Below are 12113 nucleotides of genomic sequence, written 5' to 3' on the forward strand. Positions count from 1 at the left end.
GGTAAAATCATCGATCTCCCTTCCTTCTCTCCACAGTAGGCTGTGAGGGCATTCCATCCAGTGTAAGTACATAAATATTCAAGAATACGACATGGCATACCCGAAAGTCCCAAGAAATGCATAGGAAAGAGGGTCGATTAATCCCCCGAAAAAGTGGTCCAAAAAAGAACTTGACCTAAAGTTTTAGGGTACGTCCGACCAAAGATTTTACCCGCCCACCAATGAAATCTTGCAAATAAAGCAATGAAAGTCCAGAATTAGGTTAAGGTCCGGAGGAGCTCTCACCATCTCATCATTTTTTATGTTAGAACAAACACCAATAAATACAAAGAAAATCAACACATATTCATATAAGATGACACAGATTTAACAAGGTTCACATACGATGTGATGTATTACGTTCTCGGACAAAGAAAAAGATGATTTTATTATATGTAAAAAAAAAAGTTACAACGAAGATTGTTCTCGAACATCCAATCACAACAAGAAAAATTGCTTAGAAATACTAGCACGAAAACCTTCAAATCTTACTTCTTGCTCAACAAGTTGATAATATATATTTATATATATATATATATATATATTACCATCAAAATCTCAGAACAAAACTCATTCAAATGACCACGAATATATATTAAAACAGATCATTCTTCAAAATTGGTCAAAACTTCAAGACGAACATAATATTTTATTTTTATTTTTTGATAAAACCGTCTCACCATCTCACCATCTCACCAACTAAGGCAACCATATCTCCTTCCACTATTTTATTTTGTCGCCGCAGCTGTCTTTTCATATTTCCCAATTCCCAAGTGTCACTTCATTCTACTACCTGCCAAAATAATTTTCTTCCTTTACGGTAGATTATGGCTCTTATGGATGAAACAATTAATTCGTTTCTTTCTCTTAAAGCTCTTTTTTTTTTGGTAAGTCTTTCTCTTAAAGCTCACACGATTCTTATCTTGGTTCAATTAATATGTTTCTTTCTCCTTATCTTGGTTTTCCTTGTCATCATCCCATTTGCATCAACAGCATCAACCTCAACATTATGATGGAATGAGTTTATTCAAAATTATTGATAGACAAATAGTCTTTGTCACCCTCACGGCCACTCCCTCAAGAAAATAATAATAATAATAATTGAACTGATCAGGTCATTTAATGATAAATATATAATCTAAAGTGATCGTGTTCAAACCCTAAAGGGATTCATTTCACATCTTTGTAATGATTAGAATTAAACAATCCATACTTCTTTTATTTTAATCAAGGGGAGAGGAGCATTGTATGTCTAGCGTTCCTATGTCCACACATAACCTCTTGTTCCGGGGGCAAAGACCTTTTTTCATAGTCAAATAGAGATTGTGTAGGTGTGGGAATACTAGAATGTTAGACACGAAACGTTCTTCCTACTTATAATTACTCTTGTCAATCCATCATTTTTATTTTTTTTTTACTATGTGAACATGAGGTGTAGGAAACCCCTACACACAATTCAGAATTTTATTATTATTATTTTTTTATCACCTCCAAAAAATGAATTAAAAAATCGATATTAGTGGGCATGTCCTATGCTTCATATTTGGTCATATTTGGAGAATTGGACTCCCCTTTTTTTATATATAAATATAGAATCATTTCATTGAAAAGAAAAATAGACTACAATCTTTAATATATACAATAAGGGAAGAGGTAAGCACACGGCTCGTTCTCCATAAGCTAGCAAGTGGCAGACACATTGGGGGAGGGAGACAGTTGGAACAAAGGAGGGCAAGAGGATTTTTCACTAAGAAAGTGTGAGGTAAACACAGCAATGTGCCCAGCCTTTTCCCATACAATGATTTGCATATTTTTTTAACAAGATCCTCAGGTAAAAAAATCCATCATTGCATCTTTCAAGATCACCATAGGAGGCTTTACTCTGATCAAGGGAACCATCACAATTGAGGACCACTATCGTTGATAACATATATCATAGCTATACCTCACAAGATGATTTATTGCTGAGGAAAACAAGGTTGGCACAAACCTTATAAAATCTTATTGTACAAAAAGTTTTCTTTTATCATCTATTTTAAATTAAAAAAAAAAAAAAAAAGGGAAATGGGACGATAAGTTAGCGGATTACCAAGAAAAAAAACATGCAGTGTTTATTGATCTTTATATTAGATAGGTTAGATCTATGCCATTAATTAAGTGTAGTGTGTATTTATGACACTCTTGACTAGCTCCCTTGCCCACCTCCACCTCTGGCTCCGGCTCTGGCTCTCTCCCCCTCTTTCCTCCTCCACCTACAGCTTCCTGCATCTACCTCAAACCCACCCCCTACGGCTCGCTACCCCGCCCCATCCCCTGCTCTTTGCCATCGTTGCAACCTTTGCAATCCTATATTGACAAGAACCCGAGAGTAGAATTCTTCCACAATATTTTAAATATTATGCTAATTTCTTGGAAGTATTCGATCTCTTTCTGATCGTGTGCCTCATTAACATCAATCGCTGCAAATTGAAGCAACATTGAATTCGATTCCCACACTAACAGTTCCAATGAGACATGATTATCCAACTAAAGATAACTGAAGCTTTGGCGGAACACAGTTCTGGAACTCAGGGTGGAGACAATCACAATAAGCAACAATAGACTGAAGAGCGGGTGAAAAGGCCTTTTCATCGCAATAGCAGTGGAGAAATCGGCAGAGCACTCAAAGATCGCTGCTAAATTTGGTAAGAGAAAACAACAGATCAAAACCAAATACCTAGGGAAAGAAACCTCACCATTTTCAGCAGATACTCTCATCAAACTAGAAGAGGAGCTCCAAGAAGCCAAAATAAACCACCCGAAGATCCCCAAACTACATAACAGAGGCCAATGAGTAAATCTGCAACAACACATACCCAAAGAATGACCACAGATCTTAAAATGAAAACCTCTCCATTTCTTCAAAACTTGCGACGCCGAGCTGCAAACGAGAAATCGAGAAACGAGAAATCGAGAGAAGAGATCACTCCAAACGACATCGGAGGAAGAGAAAAAGTGTAGCAGCCGTGGATTGAAAGTTGGAGTCTTTCTTTTCATCCAACGGTATTATTGAAAGTTGGAGCCTTTCTATTCATCCAACGATATTATTTAAGATGATAAAATCATACAGTTAAAATTCCACTAACATACAAGATTCCAAGGTAACCCGTTAACATATCTGTCCCTCTCCAAAAAAAAAAATAGAACCTTATTAAATCCAGGGAAAGTTTCCACGCAGAGACGGTGTGCAGAACACTTTCGCACGTCAACACATTTTTCATTGTTCCCCATGACAATGAAGTGTCTTAAATACTCTTATTTGAACATTCGAAAGTGGGCTTCCTTCTTCACCCCAAATGGTATAGCGCGTTGGGGATGAAGGGATGCCAAACCAAAATGCCGTAGGAAATGCATCCTCGCATGCATTAGGGTGTTCACAAAAGCCAAAGATAAGTTTCAAATTAACTCTTGTAGTGGTGTAGTGGCAACACCTCCGAAGGGACTCATCACTCGTGCAGATGTTTCCACTTGGCTGTAGAAGCTCCATTCTTTAGCAATGAAGGCAGGGTACAAAACCTTGGATTGGAGGAGAAGAGAAACGAGAGAATTCAAATTTCTAATTTTTGGATTCGTAAACCACATTATAAAGAGGGTAAAACCCTAATACTATTTACCAATCACACTACCTTAAGCGGGCAATAATTAAAATACATAGAGTTGTTTATGTATTTCGCAAATAACCTCCACAGCCATTAATGGATTAAACAAAGACTATTTATAACCAAAATGACAAAACTCATATGAGTTCAAAGATATTAAGCATTAAAGAAAAATCTTTACATTGTTAAGAATCTTGTTCCAAGTCATACTTGCTATTTGTCCAAATATACCATATTTCACAGACTATGAGTATGAAACAAAACTGAGACAGCTGTAACTGAATCTCCAATAGGTTTAAACTTCGCAACCAGCTTTGACCATTGCAACAATGACCAAACAAAACAGTACTTCAGCTAGTTGGTGTATTTGATTTCTCTACTAGGACAATCCGGCCATTCCATTCAGACTTGTCAAGAGCTCGAATTGCAGCATCTGCATCTTCATCTCTTTCCAAGGACAGGAAGCCAAAACCACGAGAATCACCCGACCTTACAACAGAAAAGGCAATGCTTCAATGGCAATAGAATATAGCATACCATGAAAGTTATAAACACCGACCAGTTTTCCATAAATCCCTCCCAGGCAATCATGAAAGGTCGTAAAAACAAGTTTGACATATGTTCTTGAAATACCTTAAGTGAACCAAAATCACATATTAAAACAAAAGCGGAGATAAATTTAGAACTAATTTTCTAGAAGCATATGCTAGAAGTTATTCCATCCTTGTCTTAGTTTCAATAGAAATAAAAAGTAGTTTGTTTGATATTCAGCATCTCTTAGGAGGAAGTCGAGCAATGTTCTAAAATGGATGACTCCATACTGTTCTGGTCCAACGGATCAGTGCTCTAAACTGGCCAAGATGGTATATAAGGAAAACCAAAGATTTAACCATATAAAGAAGAATACATCAGGATGACTATTAAGTTATCAAAATATATATTTAACTAAAATTGTTTGATTACCATATACAATAATAAAAGTCCACCATCCAACAGCTCAACCATGAAGAATCAGTCTCAAATGATTTAAAGGAATGACTCATTGAGACGGAATAATTCAATACTAGTGAAGCAGGTATTGTCTTCAGCCATCGATCCTTACAACCTATGACCAGGGGGTTCTAGCTCAACAGTTGATCAACTGCAGTACTGCACAATTCAACAGTCGATGAAAACTCTGAGTGCTAATTCTGGGAAATAGGATTGCAATGTCACATTGGTCTTTAGGTACATGAATATGTTATTTTTAGGTATTTGTTTCAAGTGTTTGTACAATAGAGTGTTCACATGAGGTTAGAATCCCAAGTTCCTCACAGTTTTTATTGCTACACAAACTTACCTTTCATGTGTGTCCCTTTTCTAGCTTTCTTACCTTCCTTCCTCCCCAACCCCCCACCCCCGAACAATTCCCACAAAGAAAAAAAAAATGTCCTCTTTCCCTCCTCATTATTTCAGCTTGTTTCAAAGAGATCCCGGAGCCAACCCAAAAGGGAATGTTAACAAAGATGTGGAAAAAATTAGTTTTGGACAACAATGAATAATTTAACAACAGCAAATCTCATTATTGGTGACAGTATTGACAACAATTTAGGTGGTAGCATAATGATGCAGGTGCACATCCTTGGACCAGCCCAAATGGAGATGAACCGGGTTCAAATTTGCTGAAAGAAGAGCCAAAAATCAAGACACCAATGATGGAAGACGAGATAGCACCAATGGTCATTGAAGATCAACTCATGGTAGAGAATAAACTACTGGTCGATTTTATATTTCCAAGTTACTACTTCAATAACGAACTTCGTGTCGTGGATTTCATATTGTTCGATCCTAGTTTAATCGATGATTTCATACAGTTAAGGATGGAGTTCAATCGAGTGGTGCTGATTCTCCCGTTCTTCTCAACGCCGGAGGATTGATGCATAAGCACTTCCTTGGACCAGCCGAAACCTGTTGGGGAGCCCAAATAGAGATGAACCGGGTCCAAATTTGGGTCTTTGGATCTAGTACAATAAATTAGATTTTTTCTTTCTTTACTAGGATGGTCTTGTAATCTTTTTTTTTTGGGGGGTAGAGTTAAATTATGTAGGAATAATTCTTACTTTTGAGCAATTTCCTAGTTTGTTAGTTTCCTATTTTAGTTGGGTTCTATTTTATTGCAAGGGAGTTTTTATATTGACAATGTCATAAGGTAGAAGACAGATTGAAGAATGGATTGAAGTTGAGTTTGTGTGATGTGAGCCAATGTGACTGCGAACTCCCCCCCTCCCCCAAATCTTCGTCTTCTTTCGTTCTTCTTATTCCTTTCGCTGGTTTCTGTCTTCTGTTCTGCTTGCAATATTACCAGGTAAGAAAAAAAAGTCTTGCTGAACCATTACCCTAGCCGATTGGCCCTAAATATTTGGGGTTTTAAGACACCATCTTAGGGCAACCCAATCTCTAGGTGTTCTTCCCCAGAATCCTTCTCTTGTGAGATACTACACGACAACCAAGACTGAAAACTATAGTCACCGCCAGTTTAGAGATGCAGGGTTGCATCTCCATGTCCCATATTATTTGGGTTAATTAATGACAGCATTCAAGAGAATTTGAAGTTCCAATTGTTGCCACTGTTCTCTTGTATTTGGATTTTAATTGTTTTGAGTGGGCCCATAAGGGATCCAAACAGGATTGTTCGATCTGGGATTCGCATCACATAAACAACAGGCTTGCTTTTGGTACAGTTTTTGTTGATACATGCTTCAAGTTCAAAGCAAAGTTGTACTTCAGGGGAAAATCCCCGTTTACAAATTTGAAAAAAGCAACAAAACAGAATGTAACATTTCAAAAAACTAATCTTAGAAGCATTAATATCTGATAAACTATATAAGCAATAGAGAAACCAAATCAATGTGTTAAATTTTATTAACACACATTTTTCCCTAACTCCATTGGTGGTGTGTGAAGACTCCCAATGAATTTTCAGATAAGAAAAAGTAATTACATAAATAACAGGGCATAAGGTGCTCAATCTCAGGTAAGTTAATGATGCAGTTGCATAAGCATGGTTGGACCAGAACGAGACCCAAGCCGGGATGCAACCGGCCCAAGCCGGTTTTTTTGGTCAAAAGGAGGTGGTAGATTACATAGGAGCAATCACTTATTTTGTTTTATTATGGTGGGAAGATTAACTCCAACAGTTTTTTATGTTGCCGGTCCCAAGCTTGGATTAAAGGAGGGGGCTTAATATGTCAGGTCAGCAGCCGACACTATACAAAAAAATTAGCCAAGCCCTTTTGCAAGGATCCTAGAACATCATATTTTCAACCTTATGATAGGGCATCCCCTGGAAGTGACACGCTACAGTTAACTAGGGCATCCTCAACAAGCAATGCAAATCATAGATGAATTGACTAGAGACATTCAAGATCAGATCCTTCGGCGTATAATTTTTGCTGATGATATTGTTTTGGTGGATAAAACATAAGCAAGGATGCATGCTAAGTTGGAATTATGAAGATCAATCTAGGAATCAAAAGTTTTAAAAATAAACAGGATAAAAACAGAATATATGGTGTGTAACTTCAGTAACAATAGGACTAATAACGAGGTCATGAAAATTGATGATAGGGATTTACCGCAAAGTGAATATTTTAGGTACCTAGTCTCAATCAACAATCATAATTAAATTATTTGAAATAGAGGATGTCATTGCACAAAGAACTATATGATAGGATGGATAAAATGGAGAGGTGCACTTGGAATGTTGTGTGATCGACGAATTCGTTTAAAACTAATAGGAAATTTTAATAGGACAGCCATACAACCGGCAACGATGTAAGGAGCAGAATCATAGTTATCAAGGCGTTTGAGGGTCTTCCTAAGAGCTTTGGAAATAAGGCGGGCATAGGTGAATAAAGCGTTCTAGCATTTTTTTATTTTTATGTAACCATTTTATTTGGCACAAATAACATATTAAAAATTATATAATTCTACTAATATGATAAATAAAGATTAAAGATTCATACCAATGCAACATATTCATCAGAAAAATATATCAATAAAGTGAATAAATTAAAAAATACTAAGCAACATCAAGTTTTCAAAAATCAACATCAAGACATCAAAAACAACATTAAGTCGCATCAAGTCATCAAAAATCAACATTTAGAGATATGTTCTTATTCTCTAATAAGTTTGACAGGTCAAATGATTTTATTTTTACATGAGACTTTTTGTATATGGTATAGGCATATAGCATCAACCCGCTTTCTAACAAATCCAAGATTGCTTAAATCTGAGTTATAATGACAAAGTTATGTTCCTGTCAAACTTATTTAAAGTGCGCGAATGCTGTTAAAATCGCTTGAATGAAAATAATTTTATGGACATCAAAACAAAATATTATTTTACTAGATTTTTAGTCTTCAGCAAAGTTGTACCATGATAAGATTTTATGAAATTTTCATAGTTGAGAACAACCTTAGCATTTGAAAGTTGAAAACCACCCCTACAACCAAAAATCCAGTTTTTGTTCTTGGACTAGGGGTTGATTTTTTATGTTTTTATAATTTGATTATTAAACTATTTTTATTGGATTCAAATAGGGGTTATTTTCTTATTTATGAATAATATCTTAAGGAAATGAAATAAAAAATATAAAAAAATGTGACAGTCAAATAGGCCCTTGGAAAACCGCCCGATGCAGAATTGAAGACTTATACCAGAAGGGGAAAGAGGGTCGACCACCACCACAGTGGCTGAGGTCGACCACGGCTTGGGTATTGATGGGGATTTAGCTTGGATTTAGTTTATAAATTAGTTTCTAATTTTAGCTTCTAATTTCAGTCCAATATTAGTTTCTAATTCCAGTCTATATTTCGTTTCCTTTTTCATTAGTTTACAATCTCAGTTTTTTAGTAACTACATATTAGTAATTTTGTTATTTCAGTTTTAGTAACTTTGAGTTACCAATATTTGTAAATACTCCCCATCATTATAAATAAAGGAAAGGGGCTCTTCTATGCCCCACGATTTTTATGAATAACCATATGGTACTGTCGCTGCTTCTCCCTGTGAGCTTGCTTTGTGTTTGATCAAAGTGTGGGTTGGTGTGTGATCCAACGACTCCTTGCGGCGTGAAGTCCAGGAGGTCTTCTTCAGGTTCTATTATTCTCTTCAAGTCTTCTCTATTCTCAAGGTCTTACACTGCTGCGACACAGGTATTTATATTTCAAATTTTCTGCCCAGAAATTCTGAAATAGAACCTTTCGGCCTCTTCTGCTGGAGCCAGTGCCAGCCACTGATTAGCCCCAAACTGAGGTCGATTGTTCCCCTATACTCCCTTATGGATTGACCCAAAGTAGGTCTGATTCTAAGCTGCCGTTAAAGAGATATTTAAAATCTCCAGAATTTTGTTCTGTAGTGAATCTGCCAGAATATAACCAGAATCGGTAGCTGATCTGTTTAATTATGTTCTGCAAATTTCCTGCTGTTGTTTTCGGACTGCTGCATCTTATTACTACTGCTGGATTCTAGTTTATTTGATCTACTGAAATCTGGGCTAGATAGCATTGAGTACTGCGATCGATAGCTACTGTTTCCCTCTTTTCTGTGGTCTGATTTTTGCTGTTATATCAATCTGCTGTGGGTTATTGTGGAGGTTATGCAGTTGTTCTTTGGTTTAATTTTCCTGAAGTCTTGGGTCTAGTTTGCTTGTCAAATCTATTCCTACATTAAGCCTGAACACCAAGACAGCACCTTGGCAACGCATTGACAATTGAGTAGAATGTTCGGCAGTAAAGAAACAACATATAGATAAACTTATTGTAATTGAGATGTGGATATTGAGATGAAAGAGTGAAAAAATTAGAAAGGATAAAATAAGGAATGAACAAAGTAGAGCTAAAATATAAGTATATATAATACATGATAAGTTGCAAGAAAGTCGTTTGAGGTGGCATGGACATGTGCAACGAGGCCTTAGATGCTCTAGTACGGAGGAGTAATTTGATTTAGACTGAACATTGAATGAGCTAAAAGAGCCAAGGGTAGGGCCTAAACTGACTCAAGGAGAAGTGAGGAAAGGCATGCATAGCTTAGTCTTTGTAACAAGTATGGCAATTAAATAGAGATAACTTGAGAGAAGATCCATATAGCCAACCCCATTTGGTTGGGATAAGGATATAAGGTTGAGTTGAATTGAGTTGAGATGGTGGGTAGATTACGTAGGAGCTATTCAGTAGTTTCCTTATTAGAGTTTATTTCCTAGCTGAGTAGGTTTCCATTGTTAGTTGGTTTTCCTTCTTATTTATATACTTGTATCCAACGATTAAAAGAGAATTGAGGAGCTAATAGAATTGAATGAAGTAAAGGTGGGTTTGCTTACCTGCATGGTGTATATGTGTAATCATGCTTCCTCTCTTAGTTTCCTCTTTTCCCTTCCCTATCAGGTACATCATTCTTAGTTCACCCTCCCCATTGCTATTCCTCCTCTTCTTCCTTCTTACATTTCTGTTTCCTTGCTTTTCCGTCCCTTCTTCTACTTCTCGTTACTGTTTCTCTCTCCTGCTAACGAAACTGTTGATCTGAAAAGAGTTCACTGGAACTCTACTTCACAGCTGAGACTGATATTATATCACAGGGATTAGATCTCCTTTCCCAGGAGACTCAAGCGTTAGATTCCTTCCCCAAAACAAATCTTAATGTAGGACTAAGTTTGAAAACTCAAACTAAACTCAAGTTCCAAGGATTAAAGTATCGGTATCAGTTGTCGTATCGGTTTGCCAAAATTAAGATACATATCAGATGGTATCGTATCAGAGATACGCTAAGATACACTAAAGATACGTACATAAATGGATAGGAAATACTTTTTTATACATTTTTACATAAAAAGTTTGTTAAAAAAACTATTGATAACATGTATTATGCATAAACACTAAATTGAGGGTATCGTACTAAGAATTTAAGATTTGTAGTTGTCCCATAAATATAAAATCCTTGTTCCCAACCTTAATTTCCGCTTTAGTTGGAGAAAAATATGACTGTCAGCAACTTTGAAACAAAAACCTCTCAAAAAATCGTGTTTTTCTAAAAAATGACCCAACTTGGCCATTATATGACCGTAGCGCACTGTATCGGTATGTATCATACCATATCGGTATGTATCGGTCGATACATACCGATACGTACCGATACATACTGAAACATACATTTCACTCGATTTTATTTTTTCCAGAGAGTATCGGTACATATCGATGCATATCGGTGTGTATCAGTGAGTATCGGTAGTGCATCGGTGAGTGTCGATATGTATCATAGGATACGTATCAATACGAAAAGGTTTTAAAAATTCCATGTATCGTATCAGTAAGAGCCGATATGGTACGATACACACCGATACTTAAAACCCTGAACCCAATTGAAGGAACTTTTAGTCAAAAGAACAATCATTAATCACCCCAAAAATAGACAATACACAACAGTCCAGAAATAGGAATCGAACAACCCTTTGTAAAACAGAAATTTCAACTCAGAACTTAAGTTTCAGAAATCAGATATCACAAACTAATCAGTAGCAAAAAATAGGGTATTAAAATAGACCATACTCAGTAGCAACACCACGGACAGAAAAAACCAAACCAGAGTTCAATTCTGGACAGAAACACAATCGGCCAGAATCAGAAAATTAACCAGACCAGACAATCCCCTGGTCTGATGCGCATGGAATCAGGATCGAACCTCCCTTCCAGCAAGGGGAACACTCAATCCAAAGGGGAACTCAATCCGATGGCTAGATAGTCCAGTAGGGGTGGTCGATACTTGGAGAATTCTGGAAAAACTCAGATCTGAACTTAACAGAAGATTAGTTCTCTTATCTGAGATGCAGAACAATAACAGCAGCAATAAGAAAACCAGAAAAGAATAAGATCCACTCGGACTTCTCGCCACATAGTGTCGATCGGATCAAACACCAATCCCTAATCCTTGATCAAACACAAGGAACATCCATTGAAGCTAGCGGCAGCAACAAGAATTTTTTTTAAAACATAAATCGTGAGGCTTAATAGGAGCCCTCTCCTTTTATTTATAATAAGGGTAATTTACAACGCCACCCCCTGGAGAATGCCAATATTATAGGGACACCCCCTCTCTTTCACCAAATTGGACTCGGACCCCCTGCCGTCAGTCAGTGTTACAAAATGCTTTGAAATGACATTTTTGCCCTTATGAGTAAAACACTGGTAAGTTACCCATTTTCATTATCCCAAAATACCCCTCTTTACTTTTTTACCATTTCATTCTCCTTCTCTCCTCTACCAAAGGTTCAGATGAGTTCCAGCCAAGATAAACAGGACAGTCGCCGGCGAGTTTTGCCGTGCTAAGGTTCTCTCTCTCTCTCTGTTTTTCCACCAGGTTCGGCTGAAGTTTTTTTTTTTTCTATGTTTTTTCTCTGTG

General features: G+C 36.8%; 1 protein-coding gene across 1 annotated transcript in view; it reads right to left on the bottom strand.

The window, feature by feature from the left end:
* Positions 1-3819: 3819 nt before the first annotated feature.
* LOC122091395 (scaffold attachment factor B1-like) overlaps positions 3820-12113 on the bottom strand; it is a 15218-nt gene continuing 6924 nt past the window's right edge. The window contains exon 4 of the mRNA XM_042661309.1: positions 3820-4166. Within this exon, the coding sequence (XP_042517243.1) occupies positions 4028-4166 (139 nt within the window). The 3' untranslated portion in view covers positions 3820-4027. The remainder of the gene's footprint in view (positions 4167-12113) is intronic.

This window comes from Macadamia integrifolia, chromosome 10 (assembly GCF_013358625.1).
Source record: "Macadamia integrifolia cultivar HAES 741 chromosome 10, SCU_Mint_v3, whole genome shotgun sequence".
NCBI lineage: Eukaryota > Viridiplantae > Streptophyta > Magnoliopsida > Proteales > Proteaceae > Macadamia > Macadamia integrifolia.